General features: G+C 39.0%; 4 protein-coding genes across 4 annotated transcripts; 1 reads left to right on the forward strand and 3 right to left on the reverse strand.

The window, feature by feature from the left end:
- Positions 1–993: 993 nt before the first annotated feature.
- On the reverse strand, positions 994–10523 carry LOC134877489 (adhesion G protein-coupled receptor E2-like). Its single transcript, XM_063903002.1, has 23 exons — positions 10466–10523; positions 8883–8921; positions 8397–8768; positions 8107–8238; positions 7785–7931; positions 7554–7679; positions 7011–7154; positions 6751–6897; positions 6518–6664; positions 6380–6417; positions 5877–5957; positions 5614–5643; positions 5328–5508; positions 5115–5228; positions 4755–4930; positions 4477–4656; positions 4169–4372; positions 3342–3583; positions 3185–3251; positions 2821–2912; positions 2405–2564; positions 2236–2301; positions 994–1686 (listed from the first exon to the last, which is right to left on the reverse strand). The coding sequence occupies exons 1-23, from the start codon at positions 10521–10523 to the stop codon at positions 1639–1641; spliced, it is 2991 nt and encodes a 996-aa protein (XP_063759072.1). The 3' UTR covers positions 994–1638.
- A 1779-nt stretch (positions 10524–12302) lies between these two features.
- On the forward strand, positions 12303–17965 carry gtf2f1 (general transcription factor IIF, polypeptide 1). Its single transcript, XM_063903146.1, has 14 exons — positions 12303–12461; positions 13046–13069; positions 13500–13546; positions 13838–13910; positions 14504–14697; positions 15189–15359; positions 15459–15667; positions 15772–15922; positions 16009–16064; positions 16161–16292; positions 16398–16468; positions 16762–16900; positions 17027–17165; positions 17544–17965. The coding sequence occupies exons 2-14, from the start codon at positions 13058–13060 to the stop codon at positions 17746–17748; spliced, it is 1599 nt and encodes a 532-aa protein (XP_063759216.1). The 5' UTR covers positions 12303–12461; positions 13046–13057; the 3' UTR covers positions 17749–17965.
- A 313-nt stretch (positions 17966–18278) lies between these two features.
- On the reverse strand, positions 18279–22463 carry LOC134878360 (GDP-L-fucose synthase-like). The gene is made up of 11 exons (XM_063904356.1): positions 22407–22463; positions 22076–22248; positions 20867–20981; positions 20597–20725; positions 20208–20281; positions 19645–19778; positions 19468–19532; positions 19280–19346; positions 19032–19111; positions 18641–18740; positions 18279–18399 (listed from the first exon to the last, which is right to left on the reverse strand). The coding sequence occupies exons 2-11, from the start codon at positions 22228–22230 to the stop codon at positions 18344–18346; spliced, it is 975 nt and encodes a 324-aa protein (XP_063760426.1). The 5' UTR covers positions 22231–22248; positions 22407–22463; the 3' UTR covers positions 18279–18343.
- Positions 22464–22746: 283 nt separating this feature from the next.
- alkbh7 (alkB homolog 7) lies at positions 22747–24479 on the reverse strand. Its single transcript, XM_063904198.1, has 4 exons — positions 24097–24479; positions 23701–23874; positions 23416–23540; positions 22747–23301 (listed from the first exon to the last, which is right to left on the reverse strand). Exons 1-4 carry the CDS (start codon positions 24367–24369, stop codon positions 23181–23183), a joined length of 693 nt encoding a protein of 230 aa, XP_063760268.1. The 5' UTR covers positions 24370–24479; the 3' UTR covers positions 22747–23180.
- Between the last annotated feature and the right edge of the window lie 115 nt (positions 24480–24594).

Here is a 24594-nt window from a genome sequence, read left to right on the forward strand (position 1 = left end):
AGTTTAGGGAGGACCACTGTATGCTATAGTGATAAAAACATACATTAATTATCAAAAAAGATCACATTGAATAGAATACACATTTCTGATTTGGTAAATAAGAGTGCAGTCTAGAAGCTTTTAGCAGGATGTTTTGAGGCTCTCCTGAAAGCCCTATGAAAACATTCAATCACAGAAACAGTAGGTAGAGCAGTTCATTGTCCATGGGTTCACAGAACAGTCATTTACAGTTGACCATGTGGCCTCATGTTCTTTGCAAGAACACAGCAAACAGGTATATGATGACTCATAGCTTTTGTATCACACATTATTGGTGAGAGAGAAGTTTAATATTACATAAGTTTGCCTCAAGTAATTGTACTGTATTTTTCCTTGACTTACCAGTGATGAGGGTACTGTTATTGTGGAGGACATCTTGGCCAGAGCAAAAGTTGCACCTCATTAAGCAGAACTGTTAAATACAGGAAGTGTCCAATCAGAATGTACCAAGTGCCTGTCACATGATGGGGGTGATTGGGATCTGTAGTTTGACAATTTAGTTAAGTAAATGATTAGCTTTTGGGAGCTTGTGTTTTATGTGAATAAAGAAATTGATTGGTTGATTGATTGATGCTAACAGATGTGTTTTCCTTTGCTGTTGTATTTTAAACTTAGGTGGGGCTGTTGTCTTTGTGTTAGCCAAGTTTTTCAATAATGGTCTGATCTTTCATTTAACATGTTGCCCGTTGTCTTTTGTGGGAGGTCTGTTAGGTGTCTTCAGTCTTGTTAAGTTAATGTTAAGATAGCATAGTCTGAATCAAGTTTTTTTAGTATACTAATTTAACCAGCCCAGAATTATATTACATTTATTGCATTAAATGCATACATATTTACATCTGCAAGGGTTTTCCACAAATTAAATATAATAGCTGAAGAATGCCTCTACACATATCCTGTATGTGCAGGTAAGGGGTGTCAAAGCATTTGGATCATATTGTAAAAAACTGGGAAAACTCAGATTTAACAGAGATTTATTATGGACTCATTATATATTATAACATTATAATGACAATAAGACCATGATCTTAAATGATACACATTATTTCACAAAAATACTGTGTCATGCAGCAACCAGATCATGGTATGTTCACATGAACACAGAACTACCCACTTATGCTAGGAAAAGTTTCGAACAACAGCAACTTTTCCTCTACACTTGCTACTATGCTACTAAAAGCATGTAAGTTTGGTTGAAATAGCGATAAGTAGCTAAGAGTCTTTTCACAAACATACAGTTGTTCACTTCAAAGTGAGTGACTGAATTAATATTTTTAAAAGAAAGTTGCAAAAGCTATTGAACATCTTTGCCAATACAATATAACTAAACAGAAAAACCTTTTAACCTTCTTTTTTTTAAGCAGAGGAAAATAATTGTCATGATGACAACATCATTCTTTTGATTAATGAATAATAGTAGATACAGCCGAAGTAGACGCACCCAAGCGTACATTTGATGACTTTCATCCCCTACCACAACAATGATGACAACAATAAAGCATAATTAATGACTAATGGTTAAAAGTGGGTAAGGCTTGCATTTCTTCTCTTTGTCTTCCATCTCTCTTTTTTCTGATTCTCACTCCATCACCATTAGCTTGTTTAATCTTCAGCCTTGTCAAAGTCCTCGGAGAACGATGGTGCGTCTCTCTATACAAAAAAAAAGATTTTTCATTCAGTAATACCTTATATCAAATAAGGGGCATGCAACATTAAATGACTTTAACTCAAAACATTTTTTTTTAAAGTTATGATAGTCATTTAATAGCTTCAAAGACAACTCAAAAAGAAAAAGGTGTATGCTAAAATCAGTGATGGAAGAAGGTATTTTACTCAAATAGAAGAAACATTACACTTGTTTAAATACTCTACTATCTTACTTGAGTAAACGTACAAAAGTATTGGCTTAACAGTTCAACTTAAAGACAAAAAGTACAGAAAGGGACCTTGTTAAATAAATGGTTATTGCTGCACCATTGTTTTCATCAAAGCTGGTAAAGGTGCAGCTAATTGTAAATGTTGTATACTGCTGCTGAATATCCTGACCTATTATAGTAAGTCACTAAAGCTGTCAAGTTACCTCAGAATTGTACTGAAGTACATATACCTTACTGAATTCCACCACTGACTAAAATAAATCAAAACTTTTCGTTTTGTTAAAGTAGCATCGTGCATTGTTGTTGTGTTATTAAAACCTACCACAGATCCTCCTTGTTTCTCCTTATTGAAAGAACAGGTCAGCCATTTAATGTATTCCTCTCTAACCTAGAAAACACAATGAAATACAACGTGTTTAGCGTTATTGCGACCAAAAAGAAATGTGGTTATTTATATTGCCCTCATTGAGTTATCTGCATCAAGAGTGTACCTCCTTGTTGAGCAGGCAGTGGACGATGAAGAGGAAGGTACCCTGCTGGGAGTTAAGAACTATGAAGAGGATCTGGAAGAAAATATTTGACTGGTACAGGCCCAGAATCCAGGTACAGCCCAGTATGACAAACTGGGCCACAATCTTGAACAGAATCAACCTACAAACAATGGGAATTAATGAGCTTTTATGTTAAGAATTGTTGAAACTGAATTTGTAACACTTTTATTTGTTGACACTTCCTCTATCATTGTTAATCTGCATAAGACTATGAAATATATACAAATGGATATTATTTAAATACAGTATCTGTCATATATTGATATACTATAATTACAATAAGTACGAATGGTCACCTTCAACTGACTCTTTAAATGTGTTGCAAAGTCAACCTTGAACATGTACACTGTACATACGTGGTGTCTTTAGACTGAGAAACATCACTCTTCATGTTGGCCAGGGTTGGTCTCAGACTCCATAGAGTAGCAAGGAACAAAATCCAATTGAGCTTCAAGAAAAAAAAGATGATACCACAGCTGGTAAAGACTACTCTTTATAGAATAACACTGCATAACCTTTTCACTGTCCATTTTCAGGCTAATCACTCTGCATAGTCCGGGGAAATTTCACTTTGTATCATTATATCTCACAACTATATGTTGGCTTGTTTTTTGGGGGGTTCGCCTGGTGCAAATGAGTTTAAGTTAGAGTTCACATCGAGCAGAGAGAACTTTACTCTTAGCTTTTCTCTACTTTAATTACAATAGATGGGATACTCACTGCAAGGATAACAATTACAGGGCCTGTTAAAGCCCAGTTGAAATGGCGGGTCCTAGAGAGCCAGCACCTGAAACAGAATCAAACAAACAATCCTTTCAACATAGATGCTGTCCTACAAGAGAATATGAATGTATGTATTATTGTTTATCTTACTCACACCTCAGCCTCAGTAGCACCATATCCGTCTGAATATATCACTGCTGAAACACCCACGATCACAAAGGGAATACCGTAGCCAATCACAAAGAGAACTGGCCTGGGGAGGCCATCTCTCTGGATGACCTGCACCTTGGAGAGTCTCCGCACCAACAGGTGAAGCTGTAGTGCCTCCAGCAGCATCCACACAAAACCTGCTACAACTAAGAAGTGGAGGAGCCCCGCCATGACGGTGCAGGCCAGCTGTTGAGACACAAGAAGTACCGTGAAAACAAAGTTAAATTGACCTCAGCGAAGAATGGTTCAGGTAATACATATCTGAAAGACCTTATCAAGTCTTTTTAAATAAAGAGGTCATATTATTTTTGGGAGGGTTTTCTCTTTTGTGCATGTTAATAGTCTGCACAGGCTAAAATCCCAAAGTTCCTTCCAGATGGAGTTTCTCTCCCACACCCCCACTGCCTGAAACACCTCCATTGGACTCCTTTGTTTACTAGTTAACAGAATGACATCACTTTGTAACACTTGCGCTTCTATTGCCTGGCACTCCAACACATTGTACATTATAGACTAAGGGGCAGGACATCTCTAAGCGGTTGACCAATCACAACAGACCAGGCCAGCTAAACAATCAGAGCAGACTGGGATCTGGTTTCAGACAGAGGGTGAAAAGAGGTGCTGCAGCACAGACAGTATGAACAAATAAAGAGCTTTTTAAACATTAAAGCATGGAGACAGGTCACATTAGAGGCTCAAAATACAAACCTGAAAATAAGCATAATAGGGCCCCTTTAAGATAAAATGATCTGCCTCTTGGTTTTACTGTACCTCCTCTTCAACATATTTGTCATTCCACAGAAGCAGCAGATGCGTGAAGAAGAGGCAGAGGCAGAGGTGAAGACGGGCTGTGTTGTTGATCTTGGGGTTCCAGCTACACAGGAGGAAGGTGAAGATGGCCAAAGCAAAGAAGAATAGTCCGACAATGACGCACATCCGGTTAAGCCACTCTAAGAAAGGATCCGGCGGTGCAGGCTGAGAAGAAACCACACACAGGCAAACACATACTGTGATCAGACTGACCTTATGAGTGGGAACCTGTATTAGAAAATGTAAACCCATACACCAGTCTGTAATACCTCCCCAATCTGCATGATGAGGGCGAATGTGGATAGATGGGAGCAGCTGCACACTGTGTAGTTTTCATTGGTGTAAGCAACCCAACAGCCGTCTACTGACCAACTCATTGTCTTTTTCCCTCCTGTCTCTGTTTTCTCCTCCCAGTAGACACAGGTCATCATACCATTTTCAGGTGTTGTCTGATGAAACCAGGGAACCAAAGATTGTAAGATATATTGAAAGTTAGTACGCTGCTTCTTATCCTAAAAGGCAGGTGGATGGATCAATTGGAAAGTACCTTCTTATGTTGGATGGTGAAGTTGACGGGCTCGGTGAGGTTGGTGTTGTTTACTAAGGGTAAGATGGCGGTGATGACATCCGAGTACATCTCTGTCCTGTTCTCTGTTTTAAAGTTTTGATGGCTCAGAAGACTCTCCATCCCATTTAATGTAAAGAAGACAGCTGATGCAGTACCTGGGAGTGGCCACAAAGTGAAGGGGATCACTTGAAAATACCATATTTGTGTTCTTTGCATGTTTTAGCCCATTTCGCAAAATGAAAATGAATGCCTGTCATTTTCCAACAGCTTTTTGTTTTTAATTTGTTTACACAGGTTGGTAATTGTCATCAACTATTTCATTACAAACTTTTTTCTCACCATTGTTATTTTTTGCCATAGCTTCCAGGTTGATCGTCATGGTGTTTTCTTTGGCAGAGAGAGAACTACTCCCTGCATCGTGAACTTGAGGCCCAATGCTTTCTAGACTTAATCCTAACACACAGATTAGTCTTTGGAATTAGATTTGATTTTATATCCACCCAGTAAGTATGGACTACAGTAAATATCTTAACTAAGATAAACATTTCTTACCCACTGTTGGACTCGTCACATTAACCTGGGTTTGGTTCTCCCCAGGATGCACCATCGCCGTGACTAGTCGTTCTGAGATGCCCAGGATCATACTGCCAGTCTCGGCGTCTCCTGCGCTACTCACCCTGCTTGACCTCTTTGACCTGCCTGACAGCACACGTGGTCCAACACCTGACACTTCCTGCAAACATAATAAATACATATTACAATCACTCGCCTGCCAGATAATACAAACTGAAAGAAGGATTAAAGCATCATAAAGCTGCACAATTATTTACAGAAATACCATGGATGCTGAGAAGCTGTTTGACACAGTCTGTGGAGAAAGCACAAGAAAAAGGAAGGATAATAATTATGTTGATGCGGTTCATGTGTCATCCATGTGCATTTAACTTCAGAGTCATGTATACTGGTAGTCACATAAATAGCTACATTCTTAATTGTAGTACTAATAGCATAACCTTCTACAGATCAATATTGGCATTATCTATACAAAAGCACATTTTCAATGCTTTCTTGGAGCGAACCAGTGCTGTTGTTTTTACTTACTGCTGGTGGTAAAACGATGCCTTCATTTTCTTTCAACTGCTGGTCCATGTTGCCAAGAAAAGCTTTCTCTTTTGTCTGTCCCTGCAAAAAAATACACAAACGTCACCTCACCACTGCTTTTCTTAGCTTCAATGTGTATTCAAACATTGAAATATTTTGGCATATTTGGTTTTCACACCTTTTTAAACAAAATCAGCATAGCCTATTAGCCAATTAACTAACTTATTTCTATAAAGGACTTTTTCTATATAAAAAACAATCATTTCAAAGTCTTTTGAGCAAATTACATTTTTGAAACTTTATTTATTATTATATCTACATTGGCTAACTGTGTTTGTGGTGATTGCCGCAGGCTCTACTTCCATCTAAAATCTATTTTACATACTTAATACTGATGAAACAAGAGAGGCAGATTTTACCGGGACGTCTGCCATTTCAATTACATTTTAACAAAATCCTGCGACACAAGTAAAATGACAGTGCCACTGTCTGGCTATATTTACCTCTGGGGGTTTTATTTCTTCCAAAATGTTCTCAATAGCTGTTGAGACAACGAAAACAAGACAAAAGAACTACTGTTAAGCACATCACGATTTGGCAGTGCGCTGTTAATACTATAAGTCGTTTCATCCTCAGCTCACTTTGACAAAATGTGGTTCCGACTGTCCACACAATTCCAGTTGAAGGGAAGAATCCATCAGGACAAGAACAATAAAAGGTCCCTAGTACATTAGTGCACACAGTTTGAAAACCACATATACCTGTGTTCTCATAGCACTCATCTATATCTGTTGTGAGAGAGAAAACACAGTTGTCACTTAATTGTACAAATATTTGATAACAAAATCTGACTTAAGGTGATGTGTGCACACACCTGTGCATGGGTTCATATAGCTGGCAATCACAGCTAGTTTATTGAGTCGAAAACCAATGAAGCACTCGCAGTAGTAAGAACCGATGGAGTTTGTGCAGTTGGCATAGGGACCACAGATGGGAGGAACTTTGTCACACTCATCAACATCTGCCAGTCAAACAACACACAAATGAAACAATAATCCAGTCAGCTTTGTATGGGACAATTGAGTTGCAATTTTCCAACTGCTTCTAGATCATAAAAAATATCAGTTCAAATACCGATACAGACGTTGGTCAAGCTGGGTTCTGCAGCTTGATCAGTCGGTGCGTACCCCACTTTACATTTGCAGGTATAGGCTCCGGGAGTGTTGGTGCAAATAGAGTCAGGACCACAGATTGTGATGTTCAAACACTCATCGATATCTGAGGAAGCAACGGTTAACACAGTAAGCGTTAAATTGTGAAAATACAAAAATGAATGGGAAAATAGTGATTTCATTATAATGTTAAAGCACTGAAAAGGGGTTTTAACGAAGACATACATAACTTAAAGTTCAAAGTATGAACCATGATTTACTTTAGCCATATTTTGGCCTATCTGGTGATGGTGAGGGCTGGAGTAAAATCAGTTACTTGAGTCTTGTTCTTGAATGCAGTCAACACTAACTGCTGTTGAGGAGAGCATTTAAGTTCAAGAGGTGCATTGCAATCACTTTTCTGTTGGAGGTATTATATTCTCTTGGAAATTTCCTGGATTCATAACATTTAGAACTGCATCTGGTCTGTATTATGCTGTGATGTGTAACATTATTGTGAACAGACCTTCGCACTCAGGGCTTGCTTCACGTACAAGCTTATAACCATCATGGCATTCACACACATAACTTCCCACGTTGTTGGTACAGGTCCCACCCGCTCCACAGATATCGTCAAGACACTCGTCAAAATCTATAAAGGAGAACAATCAACTGTGATCCCTGTTTGTACGTCAGCCTGAACAATTGAATGTCTTTGCATCTCAAGACTGACAGGGATACATGTTTTAAATGACACCTTTGCATGGGTTGGTCCCTAAAGGTGGTAATGCAGTGTCTGTTGCGATGAATCCAACCCAACAGGTACATTCGTGTGCCCCAATGGTGTTGGTACAATTTGAGTAAGAACCACAAATATTTTCAGTCTTCAGGCACTCATTTATGTCTGACAAGAGAAATCAGGAGTTAAAAGTCAGAAATATATTACATGTTCAGAAATTGCAGAGTGTAAGTGTATATGAAACATCTCAATGAGCTTTCATCAAAACAAAACACAAAGAGATAGTTATAATAAATCACAATGTGATTTAGTGCATTTTAGTTTTGATAAATCTACTTACCAGCACAACCATATGAATCAGGTGTGGGGAGGTGTCCTGAGGGGATTTCATATCCAGCAACACAAACACACCCTCCGTTACCTGAGCATTCAGCTAGTGGTCCACACGAATCCGGCATACACTCATTATGATCTAAAATAGATATAACGCACGCACACACACACACACACACACACAAAATGTTTACCTAGGTCTTTTCTTAACTATAGCAAGCAGCATACCATTGAGTGAGATATGTCTACACCTAAATATAAAGCAAAAGATGAAGATGAGTGATCATCATTACTTACAGGTTGCATAACCTGCACCGGTGTGGTGTTTAGTTAATGGATTATATATGTAGAATCCTCCAGGACAGAGGACCACGTCTATGGAAATAGAATAACTAGTACAATATGATGCTACTGATTCATACGCAGCCGGTTTTGTTGCAGTTTCAGATTCAGTTGTTGGTAAGGCTGATGAAATATAAATCGGGTAGGTGACACCAGCGCGAGGGCCTAGATGGCAGTTTTTTATGACTAGGTCTCCACCGATTCCAGTGAAGCGCCACCATTTCCCAATAAGAGTTGCATCATCCTTTGGGTACTCGTGAAAGGTTTTTGATGTAAATAAGAAGTTGCGCCATGATTCAGTTATGTTTGTGTATCCATCACAAGAACCTGCGTGAAACAGCAAAATTGATTTTATATCAATAGTAGTTAACAACTATGTGCAGTATGTCATTTATAGCAAAGTATTTATTTCTGATGTTTAAAATTGAACATCATTCTTACCAGATGGAAAAACACAATGGCCAAGGATGAAAAAGGAACCTGTAAAACATAAAGACAGAGAGAACGTATTGTTTAAATGACTTCTTAGAAAGTATTTACAGTATGTACATTTTTGTGAGATTTAATATATTAAAATGATTATAGAAATGAACTCAATCCTGAAATAGTTATGCGTGTTATAGCATGTAAAAGCCTCATTAAATCATATCTCCCTCTTTAATATAAATACACTAGATTATGACACCATTTGGTGGTTCATATGAAGACAAAAAATGTACAGTATTATTGTTTTATTTGTAAATACTTACATTTGGTCCAAAGGAGAAATCATACGTATACAAATTGTATGTTTCTCTGGATGCAGATCAAAATCCATATACAAATGTAAAAACAATTGTGCAGCCTTAGCAAGTTTATGCTCAGTGAAATTATTCAATATCCATGTGTTTTTGTTTTTTAAGTTAAATGTTAATTAATTGTCATATATTATTCAGTCACACCGAGTCTAGTATTCAACATATTATCTCGTCTTATTGTCCTTCTTCCGCAACAAATGTTTTCGTGCTGCTTTTCCGACAGCATTCACACGAAACACACAACACAATAAGAGATTCGCCTGGCCTTTTTCACGCAAATCGTGAAGGAATGAATGGGAAATCCATTTGAACAGAGCTCAAAAACACCCCAGTTTGACCCCATACATTTTCGGCATACTTTAACATAGAACAAAAATGACAAGTTTAAACGGTTCTCGAGACTATGGGCTTTATTAGACCAATTGGATATTTTTTTGATAGCTAGTACGGTTCTCAAATTGTCACAGCTTACGTTTTGTAAAAATGTCACACTGTTTCACATTTTATAATGGGTTTGTATGGGAGACCTCATTAAGAGTGGGTGACATCACGGCTAGAGGGGAGAGGAGCTGTAAAATCTTCTGAGTTTTTCCAGCTACTGCTCAGCTGGCAACAATTTTCACTCTTCATACATCTTTTGGTGATCATAATGTAGGGAAATTTGTCACGCTCGCACCGATATGCTCATTTAATCGAACGGATTTACACATATAGCAAACACAAGTGTCATCTGGTATCCTAAATACTCTGGGTAGAATCATTTTTACCTGAGTGGAGTTACAGTTTTTTACTCAGAAGCAATAATTCAGCACAATATTGCCAATACATTTTCTGAAAGGCTGTCTCCTTCACTGGCAGGGCATTGCCGTGTAAATGCTTTGATCTTTGAACACACCTGTTGGTCGTTAACTAATAACAGGAATGTGGTGAAAGAATCCAAAAAATGTACTAATAGATAAACAGTTAAAATAGTCAGCTAAAAATGAGCTAAAATAATGGTTCATCATACCATAGCAACACAGCTCTCCCCCCAGGTCTTATCAAGTATTAGTATATGTTTCTATTGTTGTATTTCTGCATATTCCTTGCTTGTACATTATCAATACAACTAATGCTATTACAACTTACTCAGTGGAGGTAATGTTAGCATCTGGACACGCATCCAAGTTTCAATCACACAGTCAACATTTCTCTGAATTTTCTAGTTAACAATATGATTTAACTCACCGAGGAGAAGCAAAAAGACACAGCACTTCATCATGACAGATCCGACTCCACAAACCATCAATCACTAGTTTCCAATCTTTGTATAAGTACATTTTGGAAATTTGCACAGCATCCAAAAACTGTTTTCACAGGGTTCGATACCAATGCAAAAGCCAATGCAAATTAGCTTACGTGTGTTGGAAAGGTGTAACACAGCTTGCACCAAGACACAAGGAGAACTCTTAAAGGAGCGCCGCAACACAGTAACATGACTCACTAATGCATAATAATTCCCCATATGCTTAGTTGCTTAGTAGGGAATTGAAAACACATGGTAGTTTGATTAATGGGAAATTCTTAGCAAGAAGTTAAACTAAAGAAATCGACCGAGTAAAAAGAAAATATATTGGTATGTCATTATACCTTTTAGGCTAGTCCAGGGTAAGCATGTGTCTATATTAACTAATCTTTTGAGTCAACAGGTATATTGTATAACCTTGATAAAGATATTGTAGTTTCATTATTCTGGAGTTTTCAGTGTCTTATTATGAAAGTAGCATGTTTTTTATTTTTTATTTTTGTATTGAATTCCAATTGTCCTCTATTAGTGTGGTGATAATGTCATTTAGTTTATTCTCATAATCATCATCAAACATGTTTAAATGAAGAGTTGTTATCATACTAATGAATTACTCCCATACAAATAACTAAAATGTTAAATGTTTGGTTTTATAAATTATAATAAATAAGTAATATTGTTCGGCAAAATAGATATTTTTCAGACAAAATTTAGTTTTGTATATCTGTATTCAAACCGATACTGGGAGACATAGCCTACAGTAGGTTGTGGATGAAAAACTCTTCATAATGCAAGTGATTGTAATTATGTCTGAACTTTGAGTGAAACTATTTAGGAGAGCGAGTGCATACTTCTACCGTCATTATCATTTGTCTTGTAAAACTGTAACATGGTGGTGCATCGAGGCTGTATGTAAATTGCTAACAAATTCCTGCAAATACAAATTGGAAAAAAATAATATTTTTTTAAGGAAGCCAGCATCAGCAGCAAGCAGGGCTTGTTTCAATTGGCCAATCAAATTATCTAATTAGATAATCCGCAGGCATGTTTATATGGTCCAATCAGAGGGCTTGTTTTAATGTGCCACTCAGATTACTCCTTTCCATGGGTAAATCAAGAGGGGTCGTTTCAATGGTCCAATCTGAGGGTTTTCTCAATAAATTAATAAGAGGGCTGTGTCGATGGGCTAATTAGAAGGCTTGTTTCATTTGGGCCAATCATATGACTTGTTTATAAAAAAAGAAAAATCAACCTGTCAGTATTTGTTGTCAAGGGTGTACTGCCCTCGTGTGGTCAACTTGGTGAACTAGAAATGTACGCCAGTAGAAATAAGGTAAAAACAAAAATGTCACGTCCGTTAACAAGATAAGTTTTACTGTGGACAAAGATATAGTTACCTTTTATTTATTTCCTTATTACACCAGTGTTATTTTGGTGACTGTATGACTATCCTGGACAAAGTAATAGGGGGAGTGGTTATAAAGGATTTATATAAGAATGTTTTGTGAAACAGTTACAGGACTATACTGAAAAATGACAACTTGTCCTTTCATTATCTATTATGTGGGAAGGAGGACAAATAACAGAGAGGGACTACACTTAAAAACGGAGGTTTGTTCCAATACGAAGATTGTTACAGATTTGTAAAGTTTCCTTAAAATAAGCCTCCTCTTAAATGTATGCACATAAGTTATTCAGCGATTTGCTGTTTAATCTGATGGGTCTGATTCGATATAGAGGAAGTAAATCATGTATTTTGTTCTTCTGCTTAGAAAACTAGACCAAACGCTCAATAACTGAAATGACGTCACCCTTGCGCATAAACCCTTCAATCCACTGCACAACACCGGGCTGCTAGGAACCATATTGGCAGTGTGTGTTTCTTGTCGACGATTTATACGAACGGAACCATTTCAGTGGAGTAACCAACGCACACCGGTAATTCAAATGCAAAGCTGTAATAATCTGTCTTTCTTTATGTGAGCTCACTAGTGGTTGCATATTTGCGTCCCTTAATTTTACATAGACGTCATGTGATTTGGCTGTAACTTAGTAACGGTTAGCAGCACTGTAATGAAACGGGTTGCTATGCGTGTTGATGCTGTTTATGTTAGCATCACATGCTATCATTCACGGTACACAGACGTCATCAAGCTTAATTGTGCGTTCAAATACCATTGTATTAGTAATTTAACAGTATTTAACTCTCATGGAAACGGGTCCAATGTTTTTCGGTTCACATGAACTACTGCTACAGTCGTTTAAAACTAAATATAACAAGTCTTTGTCAGCTTGTATACTGTTGTTACTCTTCCTAATAAAGACACAGCTTTAGCTACACACAATACTACCCTATGCACAGCTGGCTTGGATAAATTGCCACTTACCAATAACACATGGATGAATACAAGGGCTACATAGCTTTTGATTTATATTTAACATGTTTAAAAGTCTCATCAAAACGTTATGTGGACACTAAGGCTTTTATTAACGCAACTGTTGATGTGTTTGTGTATCCACAGAAACGACCAACCATGACTTCACTGGTAAGTTTTCACTCTATTGACTTTCAACAACAACATACTAAATATCAATTGGTTCCCTGTTAACGAAGTCTGATCCTCTGCTTGTGCAATGCTGTAATCGTATGACAAGATAACAGTAATGCAGCTGTAACTGAGTGGCCCACGCCTATTTTATTTATTTAGTTTTACTTTACCAGGATGTCCCATTGAGCTCAAATGTGTATTTTACAACAGAGACCTTGCCTTGCTTATTAAAACTCAACAATTGCAAAATGATATGCAAACACTTTAACATAAAACAAATAAACACACTACTCCGTTGCCAGAAACGTATCATGAATACAGCATTTTATTATTCATCTATGTTGGAAAGAGGAAATTGTCTGTGTGATGCTGCATGTCCTTAAATTGCATTACATATGGAAAGACACCGCCTTTGTTTGTCTTTCAGGGGAGCAGCAGTTCCTCGTCCACAGAATACACAGTGCGAGTCCCCAAGTGAGCGACATGCAAATATCCCCATAAAATGTTCAGCACACTCCTTGTCACATATCACTGCTTTCTGTGTGTTTTAAAAGGATGATATTTCTGTGTTACTGATGTTTTGCAGACGTTCAATTATTTATAAGCCCTATCTGGCAAATGCTGTTTTACATTTTAACAAATTAAAATAGATTTATTGGACTCCTTGATGAGTTGTTTATTCCATTTATGTAGTTCTTCCTGCATGGAGTAGCTAGGTTATGATCAGACAATACATTTATATCTGTGCTCTGTCTTGTCTCTTAGAAACACCAACAAGAAGTACAACCTTATGGCTTTCAATTCAGGAGACAAGGTCAACTGTTCTACCTGGACACAGGTGGGTGTCATGTCAGTGTATTTTCATGCGACTGAGATTTTGAGCACTCCCTGTGAGCTAGGGCACAGAGTCAATGCTGAAAGAGAAAAACGACAAGCTGTGTGATCACCGTAAAAAGAGTGTAGGAAGAAATAAAATAATTGTGTATTATATATACTTATTACATTGTTTATTTTACTTGGTTGTACATTTTGCATGACACTGCAGGTGAAGGGGTTAATGATAATGACATAGTATACTTTATTATCCCTCTGTCACCATGAAACGTCACTAGCTGCTTGCTTACATTAAGAAAGTATTACTTTTTGGACTGCAAGTTTCCTTCAAATCATCATCATCATCATTCACATCATCGTGTAAGGCTTTCTTTCTGTGCATTTAGGAAAAATCTACAGAAGCCAAGAACCAAAGGGAAATTAACAAAAAATTATGTATATTCTGGTTTTCTAAATACTATGTTAATGTTATGTAAGGAAAAAGCCCAAACTCTCAAAATTGATCATTGCATCGATAATAATATTTTGCCTTTTTTGATTAGCGGCCAAATTGTCCATCTTTCAGTTTTAGATTTCTCTCTTCCTCTCCTTTCTCAGGCTCGTATGGAAAGAGACATGAGTGCTCGGCGGATATACGGGGAGGAAGAGACAGCGGATGCCGCGGCTGGCAGTGAGTTTGGCAAAAAGCAGCGCGAGGAAGCACGGCGGAAGAAGTATGGTATTGTGAAGCGTGAGTTCAAAGTGGAGGACCAGCCCTGGATTCTCAAGGTCAATGGCAAGGCTGGGAAAAGGTGAGGAGATGGATGCTAATTTATCTTCTCCAGCAACACACTTTACCTCTTTTAAGTATGTATGGTTTGGAGGCCACACCCACATATTTGTGATGTAATTGATGTTTTTATATTTGCTACTTTATACACAAATCTTTCAGCCATCCATTTGTCATTTTGGAAAGCTTTTGCATGTCTTCTGTTTAGTTTAGTTTTTTTTAAGTCAGCTCACATTCAGTGCCTTGTGAAAGTATTCACCCCCCCTTATTTCTTGTTATTTCTAAAACAACAATAAATAATAATCAAATATCATAACCTTGAGCAGTCTCCGCTCCCCAAAGTTTGGCACATCTATCCAAAACAATGAGTTTTCCCATTCTACTTTTCAAAACTGCTCCAGCTCCTTTAAGTTTGTCTGGTTATGCTGGTTCAAAGGTTCTCCATGAGTGTATATGCAGGTCTGTTGAGGAATCCTTGGATTACAGCACTTCTCTCCCTCTGTCTGTGGACAGGTTCAAAGGTCTAAAGAAGGGCGGTGTTACAGAAAACGCTTCCTACTACATCTTCACACAGTGTCCCGATGGCGCGTTTGAGGCCTTCCCCGTCAACGGCTGGTACAACTTTACGCCACAGGCCAAGCACCGAACGCTCACTGCTGAAGAGGCGGAGGAGGAGTGGGGCAGGTGAGAGGGGGGAGGAACAGGGAGGGATGTTTGTTTGCAGTAAAGGAAAAACAAACTATAAGTACAAAAACTTAATCAGACATTATCTTCGTTTTACAGAAGAAACAAGGTGGTGAATCACTTCAGCATCATGCTTCAGAGACGTTTCCGGGAGCAGGAACGCGGCGGGAATGATGATGACGACGATGACAACGACAAGTCGGGGAAGAAGAAAAAGAAGGGGGGGAGAGGGGGCGACCTGCGCATTCACGACCTGGAAGACGACCTGCAGATGAGCAGCGACGACAGTGACAGCAGTATGGGGGATGGTAAGAAGAAAGGGTTTTCTTGTAATAAGTAAGTAGTGCCATACCTAGCTTCATTTTCCACCCTCTGTCATAACCTTTTTTTCCTCCCCCTTTTCATTGAACAGATGAGAGAGAGAGCAAGACAAAGAAGAAGAAAGACGCAGGTAAAGGAAAAGGGAAGAAGAAGAAGAAGAGCAGTGACAAAGAGGCCTTGGAGGACAGCGATGACGGAGACTACGAAGGTCTAGAGGTGGATTACATGTCAGATGAGAGCAGGTCAGACTCCCTACACTGTACAAAAAAAGTTTTAGCTTGTTGTGTTTTTTCTTTGAATAGTTTTAAACTCTGTTATCCTATTGCAGTTCAGACGAGGAGCCAGAAAAGGGGATTAAGACCAAAGGAGAGGACCACCCCAAAGGTCAGACTTATTTCCATGTTTATGGCCTAACTGCTTCACTGAATGGTCGACGAGTATTGAGGTTGTTTTACATCCAAAATGGTTTCCCCCTTCTAGGAATAGATGAGGCGTCTGAAAGTGAGGAAGAGAGTGAGGAGGAGAAACAGAACGAAGAGGAAACAAAAGAGGAGGAAGAAGAAGAAGAGGGGAAGAAAACGCCAGTTCAAGCGGAAAAGAAGAAGAAAAAAGGTACGGACGAGAGACAGATGAGGGTCTGACAAAATGCATACATAATCTCTTCTGCTTGATGACGGTCAAATGAAATTATGATTCTTATGGTTCTGTGTGTCACAGACAGCAGCGGCGAGTCGGAAAGCTCAGATGACAGTGACATCGACGGAGAGACAGCCTCTGCTCTGTTCATGGTGAATAGTGTGTCTGAGTGAATGAATATATATTTAGTGGCTAACAAATGTAGATATTCATTTTACCGCTTATTTTTGTGTTATCACTTTCAACTTGATCATAAGTAAAAAGATGATCTCCAATCATCAATATTTTCCATTATGGTAACTCTTTTTTTATAATTTACTAATTTATTCATTATTGATTCACTGCTATATATGTTGTTATGTACTTATTTGTCGTTACAAAATCCAGTTTTCCCCTGGGATAAATAAAGTATTTCTGGTTCTGACTCTTTCATTCCCTTTCTCAGAAGAAGCGCACGCCTCCAAAGCGCGGAGGACGTGGCTCTGCAGGAAGCTCCAGGACCGGCAGTCGCCCCGGGACACCGTCCATAGACTCTGCCGCCACCTCCAACACACTCCGTGCCGCTGCCAGTAAGCTGGAGCAAGGTGCCGGCTCGCACACCAATTCATTATAACTAAATAAGACGCATGAAATCTTTCAAAAGCAGCCATCAAGTCCTTCAAGCCCCGCTTTCGTTTTTCCATTGCATCTAAATCTCTGTTTTCTTGCAGGTAAGAGACCGACCCCAGGGCCCAGCACCGACTCACCTGCTGCCAAAAGGCTGAAGATGGAGCCCAGCATGCAGAGCCCCGTTCCTTCTGGGAAGAATACGCCTCAACCCCCATCTGGGAAATCTACTCCTAGCTCAAGGTACTTCACTATAATCAGTCTTCATTTATGCCTCTAATAAATATTAGTTGTTTATTCATTTTTTCTCAGATTAATATGCAAGAGTAATGTCAGGGGATAGTGATTTAATTGTTTATTTTTTAAATAACTTGCTTGTCCGTCATTCATCTCAACGCTATTCAGTTTATTATAATGGAAGCCTCAGGACATGATCATATTTAAGAAGCCGGATTCAGAGATGGTTTCGATATGTACAGCAAAAAGTGTGTGTGTACTGAGACTCGAACAAGTGACCATCTGGTTCCCAAGACATTTACTTACAAACTGAGCTTCTGCCGCCATATTTAACTTATTGTGAACAGGATAAACTGTGTTGTTTTCTCTCCGTCTCCTCCACAGTGATGTGCAACTAACAGAAGAGGCGGTGCGTCGCTACCTGATCCGTAAACCGATGACCACCAAAGACCTGCTGAAGAAGTTCCAGACCAAGCGCACAGGTTTGAGCAGCGAGCAGACCGTCAACGTGCTGGCACAGATCCTTAAGCGGCTCAATCCGGAGCGCAAGAACGTGAACGAGAAAATGCACTTCTACCTAACCGAATAAGCGATGGAAGAAAGGTATTGAGCGGCAAGGGTCGGGGGGGGGAGAGGCTTTGTGTTTGTGTGTTGAATTTGATTCAATGCACTGAAATCTCACAGTAAATAATTGAAACCTTGTTAATGTTGAGTGAAAACAACTGCAGTTCTATAGTGTGTAAAAGAAAAAGTCTTTCACTTGTTTTTCTTAGGTAGAATTTTTTTCCAATAAAATTCAAAAATCAGCCGCTGTGTAAGGCTTTTATTGTTATTTCCACATCGCTCATATACTGATCTTTATCATAGCTTTTCAATTCAGTCATTTGTATCTGATTTGTTTGGCAAAGTATTCTATATTTGCATGTAAGGGAGCGAGGGGTTACTCTGGGACTGTTTAGGACAAAAGAAATCCCATGATGCAGATTAGTTCATGGTTATTATTGCCCTTTCAAATCAGTTTCATTAGATTTTTAAGAAAAGTGTAGCTGAAACCTTGTTCCTTTTTTAAATTAAAAGAGGCTCTTGGACAGTTGAGAAGATTTTCAGCATTGTTTAATGCGAGTACAAATATTTACTGGCTTTACAACCGATCAGTGTTTATTTTCAGCTTGGCGATGGTTCCCTCAAGTGCGGGCATTGTCATAGTTGGCCACAAACCAGTCGCAGGTCTTCTTTATAGCTAGGGGAAGAGCAAATAAAAAGAACTATTTCAGAAGGTTGTGCATGCAAATGTTCATTCAAAGCTATCATTTGTATGATTGGAAGTACAGACCAGCCTCGCCCCAAGCCAAAACCAAAGGCACTCAGTTTGTTGTGCGGCCTTTGTGCTATCATGTACACCGCTCTATTTGAGTGGTAATTCACAAGTGCTAAAACAACAGTGTCTCTTTTTTTTTTAGCATTAAGAAGGTGAAGCTGACCTTCATTAAGAGGTGTGAAGGTGAAGTTGGGGAGGTAGCGTCTTAGCTTTGCATTGCTGGCCGTCTTCTTCATCTGGCCATCAGACAGGGTGGTGTCAAACTGATGTTAGCAGTCAAGGAATCTGAAAAAATGTCCCTTGAAAGTGGTTACTTTAGAACGTAACTAAAAGAAAATATTATGAATAATTATGATTCCTTCTTTTGTTCAATTTAATTATAGTATGTTGGTATCAGCTATGAAATACCCATATGATAGGAAATAAGGTCAACGGTTTAGTGTTGATCTGTTCTGTATATCTCGGGTTCACAAAATATCTCAGAAGTAAAACCAATAAGCATCTCAAAGTGATGGACCTGTCTGTAGAATCATTTGGATATGATAAAAGGATACTTGTATTTTTCCTGTAAAATCCAGAGCCTTTGCGATCAAGTCCACAGCCTCTTTGATAGAGATTTCCTCCTCTTCACCCACTGAAAAGAAATCCACAGTGAAAAGTGCAAGTGAGTAAAATGTTGAGACAGGTAGACATTTGTTTTTTAAAAGAACCCCCAATTTTTGTTTGTCTTATTAAACAATCACAAAGCTAACCAGAAGCGCATTTCAATGATTGCTAAGGGTGATCAAAGCAGTGAACTCACCAGAGAGAATAATGGGGTCAATTTCATCATATCCTCTCAGTACCCAAATGATTAAACGACCCAAATCCTGAGAGTAAACACAGACAAAGTAAGAATGTTGTCATCCGGCCAAAATTAAAACAGTATACAGTGACATTTGTATACAACCCCATATCAATAATAAGGGCTATGAATATTGATACTCGTACCAGAGAGTAAATGAACTGTCTCCTCGGAGCTCCAGAGCCACAAACATTAACAGCCGTTCCTTCTTCTGTGAGAGGAAAAATAGTCTTTATTACAAGGTTGTCTGTTTCTCTATATGTTATTGACTGCTTAATGTCATTTTGTAAATAAAGGTGCATTAGTGTGTCAGCCTTACTCACTTTTGGCTTTGTATGTCTTGTTAACCAGAGCCGACAGCACGTGACCGTTCTCTATGTTGAAGTTGTCATAGGGGCCAAACACATTGGTGGGGATGACCGCTGTGTACCGATGTCCGTACTGCTGATAGTATGCCCTGTCGACACACACACACGATCAAAGTCATCAGAAAGACTAAAACCCAAATGAACACTTTAACTGAAAGCATTTTTATTCCTCGTTTAAATTCCCACCACCAACAGTAAACAGCATTTTTACATGTCATGACATCATTAACTAGAAACTTGATCCCTCTTAGAGTCCATTGTGCTTTGCGTCAGTCACAAATTGAACTGGTCTGAAAACACCCTGTATCCAATTACAATCAACTATGAATGCTGTCACAGACACAGAGCAGTGGATTATGTTGGCAAAGCCGCAACTTAAACAAGAGCTACAAAAGGCAAATTAGAAGCTGTCTGGCTGACCGGGAGCTGCCCCGACATGTCTTTGTAGAGGATGAATGCATGTCAGATGCACCCTTGTTTCTACACCACACCCCTGTTTGCACCTCGAAGCTGCATACCTGTTCTGAACATCAATCAATCTTTTAGCATGCGAGTATCCAAAATTGGAGTCATGTGGTGGTCCATTGTGTATCTATGAGAGAGGGGCATTATAATACAGATAGAGTTAAAGCAATGTCTTCTGCTAAATTAAGAATAGTTGCACTTCATTGCTCTGTAGTAACATGTCAGCATTTAGTGGCACGAGGAATGGGATTAACCTTTGAAATTAGCCCAGCAAAACCAGATAATTGTCCTATTAATTCAATTTATTTTTATACACATGAATAACATTTTTGAATATATATTTTCATTACAAAAGTCCAATTGATCACAAGTTGTCACTGTTGGTAAACAAATAAGTTATTTCACTAAGTAAACAAAGGTTAAAATGTAAAATAAATCATACCATGGTCTCATCGATGGGATATGTGGTTTTGTCAGGGAAGATGCAACTGGACAGGCAAGACACAACTTTGGTGGCGCCCATCTCGTGGGCTGTTTGTACCACGTTGTCATTGATTTTGATGTTGTCCCTCTGTGAAGGTGTCAGACTGTTGTTGACTGGCCGTTACATTTAAAAGACAACGTAGATATTCACGAAGACTCCACTTTTACAATAGATTTTCCTGCAAATGTTCATAATTGGACATCTGTGGTAGATCATGCTCTATCTCACCAAAAAGTGCAGGTTCTCCCTCATGTGTAGATACAGTCCTCCCACTTTGGCAGCCAAGTGGATGACATGAGTTGGACGATACTTCTCGAACACAGCCCTGGTCTGCCCGACATCTCTGTTTTAACACAACATGTATTTAGAATCGGATAGACATGGGAAAAACACCACTATCTGTAGAAAAGGCCCCAAAGTTATGCAGGACAGTTGTATGCGTTCTGTGTTGTATTAGTGTGCGTAATTGAAGGTGAGTGTTTGTCCACAGCATTGCCTGTTATGTTGTTCTGCAATAATTATTAATTTGATAACTTCTGTGTTTATGTGCTTTAATGTGGGGTCTCTGCTCTATACATAACTGTGCATGCGGCGTGCATGATGTTAATTGCGGCACTCCCGTCTCAAAGCTTAGACATACACTATATTGACTGGCACAGAGTTGTTATTATTGAGGTGTTAAAATGTAGTTTATGTCGATGAATGTTTATGTGACGTTATATGTGAGATGTTCAGGGGTTTTACCGTTAACTTTTAGGCGTATTGTTTCGCTAACCCGACTACCGGAAGTAGCATTTCTGTGGCGTGTCAGAATAAGAGCATTGGCTGCCTCTTTCGCTGTAGACCGGATGTAGAATGTTAGCATTAGCGGTAGCTTAACTTCGCATTTCGTATGAGTGAATTGTAATGAGTGTTTGACATTATGTGAAATGTGTTACTATTCTAGGTGAAGGGAGACATGTTATACTATTATTATGTGTTTAACAGTTTCTTCCTATAAGGTTTGGGAATATTACTGTTATGTATGCACAAGTGACCACCTTGTATTATGTTTATTTCTTATAGGAAAACCAGACACACACACACACACACACACACACACACACACACACAAACACATTTACTGTATGTCTAAAATAAGTAATTAAAGGAAATGAAGCATTATCTAAGCTCCTTATTTCTGGACTCTGGAACTTTGGCCTTAAGTGGTGTTTTGGCTGACACACCGGGGTGAACCTATTGATAAAACACATAACTAGTGCCAACATTGAGCATATTCTTAAATCTCCACTACACTATCCATAAAGTGCCTGTTTGATTTCCTGGACTATAATGTTGGTGTTGGGACTAATCAATAATCAATCACAGTCACATTTCTTTGTAGGGACAGATTGGCAGAATACTATTACTAGTACGAGTACTATTGAGACAACTTACACAAGATCAGCATCTTTAGATGAGAGGAAGATCCATTCCTCTCCCTCCAGTTTCCCACCTTCCCGCTGCACCACATGCTCAATGGCTTTGCCCACCAACCCAGATCCTCCCGTCACCAGGACACGCATTGGCACCACTTTGATCTCTGACCCCATCTTCTATAGCTGTGCTGACTGAAAATAACACCCAAAAAATAGAAATTACCCTCATTGCATTACTTTACATCTGATCAAAATGTATACTATCCATTCATGTGCTCTCTTTAAAAGCAGATTAACCCATTTTTCACAAAAGGAGAACAATTTGGAGCTGGATAACATAAAGTCCTTACCTGTGTTAGAGAGCAGAAGCAAGTGTGGCATTGCTATAGGCAGTCCTGTCTAACAAGTACATGGACCTTTGTCTATTGTTTTTTTTTGTTTGCCTGATCCCCCTTCACCTCGACTCCTCCCACAGCATGGTCTGTCTTGTGAAGGTGAGCTGCTACCATCTAATGGCAATAATGTACACATGTAAATGTACACACATATATGGTGCACTCATGATTAGATGGTGAGGTACTTAAAAGGTGTGATGAAATTAAGTTGAAATAATAGATGCGGTCAAGAGAGGAAAGCTTTGTCCTGCTGCTTTCAAATACATATTTGAGCATGTTGGGAGTGGGTACGAAAAAAGTTCACTTAATTTTATTTGGAAATTATTCACAACAGTTTGTATTGTACAGAAGTGGAAGGACACACCAAAATTGATGTTAGTGCATAAAAACATGAATGATCACAGGAGCCAACCTGACTTTACATGTTGAACCAACAACATATAAACAATTATTTCAAACATTTAAGCTAGCATGCTGGTTCATTTAAGTACTCTTTACTGTGAGGTGTGACTCAATCCAATACATATTTCTCAATTGCACAATATGGAGAGTGTTTCAAATGCAATAAATGTCCCGGACACTTTACCATAGATGCATATAATATCAATATATTAACCAAATTAAACTTGGTAATTTAGGATATCTGTTTTTCGATCTTAATGGTGATCAGTGACATCATTCTTTAGATCAAGGTTATGTATTGTTCATCAAGCTGAGCGGAAGTGGGTCTTAGCCCGGAAGGTTCCGACAGATGACAGAGATTCGACGCAGCCGAGGCACTTTCTGTCCGTTGAACACAGACTCCTCGTCCTTCAGGATCTGGTGAGTGAATTTATATCTGGCCTGGTCCCTGTATGGGGGAATGGAAAACAGGGTCAAACAAATAACAATACTTTCAGAGTCAAGCATGTAACAACTATAGGACACTAACTCCATGACCATATACGTAGACCATATACTGGACCTCAGTATGTAGAGAGACAATCGGGGCAGCAGCAGGTCCAGCCATTCGTCGGCGGCATCCTCCTTCACTAAGCGCATGATGCTGTCTGACAGGAGACTCAGCCCAGCAATGGTGCTGCCGCAGAACTGAAAAAGACAGAACGACAGTAAGACCACATCTGATGGGATAACATTGGGCAAACACAAAAGGTAGTATCAAGCCGTTACAGTGCTGATGCTATTGTAAATGTTAGATCATTTGTCATAGATTTGTTTTGTCTGAATGCAGAGTAAAAACAAGACTTACCTTGACACTGTCAATGTGAGGTTTGATGTAGCCAGTCTTGTCCAGATCCAGAATGTGCACCGGCCCGAGGAGAGGACCTCCCTCAGGAAATGCTACAGATCGAACACGACTCAAGACCTCCTCACACCTTTCCCCCCACCTCACGCGTTCAGTCTCTCGGTACCCGTGAATAGCCTGAATAAGGTGAAGTGAACACAGCATAAATGTCAATATCATTGTCATTGGTGGTTTAAACATTTCAGATGGTAGTCTTACGTCACGTTACTAATTGGGCTTGTTTAATCGTAAATGTGTAAAAAGTGTGAGTTGCGACTCCTATGGACTGTTTATGTCTACGTGCGTAAAATGTGTGTACCCGTTTCAAATATTATCTCCCTACTCCTGAACATTACTTACATCGTCCCAATGGTCGAATTCGTAGCGTTTCTTCTTCAGACCTTGCTCCAGCTCTTGCAGAAAAGCCCCCTCTTCCTCCTCAGTGATAAAGCCCGTTCTCACCTCCACCTGTGAACCGATTCTGTGCACCAGCTCCGGGTTTGACCCGACGATGAGAGCCTCATCTCGGAGAGGTAGCAGGCCGCTGCTCGCAGAGGAGCTCAGGCAGCGGTGCTGACTGGTGTAAACAGCTGGTTTGTGTATTCGTTTTAATACATTCAGCAACAGTTTCATCCTCCTGTCTGTTATATTATTATAAACTCACTACACTTTCTTGTTTAGCTTCAGCTTTGTTTTGGTCTTGTAGCCAGAAGTCAAGCGGTTCTGTGAGACGCCATGTTGAAAACGTGATGCATTGTGGGAGGCGTAGTCTTCTAGTTCAAAACGAAGTGATATAAATTCGTGTAGAAATATATGTGATAAATGTTATTATGACTATTTAAAAAATTATATTAGTTA

This window comes from Eleginops maclovinus, chromosome 16 (assembly GCF_036324505.1).
Source record: "Eleginops maclovinus isolate JMC-PN-2008 ecotype Puerto Natales chromosome 16, JC_Emac_rtc_rv5, whole genome shotgun sequence".
Taxonomy (NCBI): Eukaryota; Metazoa; Chordata; class Actinopteri; order Perciformes; family Eleginopidae; genus Eleginops; species Eleginops maclovinus.

Excerpts from the sequence above, each read along its gene's own strand:
- LOC134877489 (XM_063903002.1), bottom strand. The coding sequence starts at position 10,523 with ATGGTTTGTGGAGTCGGATCTGTCATGATGAAGTGCTGTGTCTTTTTG. Across the intron at positions 8,922-10,465 it reads TGTCTTTTTGCTTCTCCTCG|GTTCCTTTTTCATCCTTGGC; the intron begins GTGAGTTAAATC and ends TATGTTTTACAG. Across the intron at positions 5,509-5,613 it reads ACAGCTTCTCAGCATCCATG|GAAGTGTCAGGTGTTGGACC; the intron begins GTATTTCTGTAA and ends TTATGTTTGCAG.
- gtf2f1 (XM_063903146.1), top strand. Across the intron at positions 15,360-15,458 it reads GCGGAGGAGGAGTGGGGCAG|AAGAAACAAGGTGGTGAATC; the intron begins GTGAGAGGGGGG and ends TTCGTTTTACAG. Across the intron at positions 16,293-16,397 it reads GGAAAAGAAGAAGAAAAAAG|ACAGCAGCGGCGAGTCGGAA; the intron begins GTACGGACGAGA and ends TGTGTGTCACAG.
- LOC134878360 (XM_063904356.1), bottom strand. The coding sequence starts at position 22,230 with ATGGGGTCAGAGATCAAAGTGGTGCCAATGCGTGTCCTGGTGACGGGA. Across the intron at positions 20,982-22,075 it reads TCTAAAGATGCTGATCTTGT|AGATGTCGGGCAGACCAGGG; the intron begins GTAAGTTGTCTC and ends GTGTTAAAACAG. Across the intron at positions 19,533-19,644 it reads CAAGACATACAAAGCCAAAA|AAGAAGGAACGGCTGTTAAT; the intron begins GTGAGTAAGGCT and ends TTCCTCTCACAG.
- alkbh7 (XM_063904198.1), bottom strand. The coding sequence starts at position 24,369 with ATGAAACTGTTGCTGAATGTATTAAAACGAATACACAAACCAGCTGTT. Across the intron at positions 23,875-24,096 it reads AATTCGACCATTGGGACGAT|GCTATTCACGGGTACCGAGA; the intron begins GTAAGTAATGTT and ends CACCTTATTCAG. Across the intron at positions 23,302-23,415 it reads TTGTCTCTCTACATACTGAG|GGACCAGGCCAGATATAAAT; the intron begins GTCCAGTATATG and ends TCCCCCATACAG.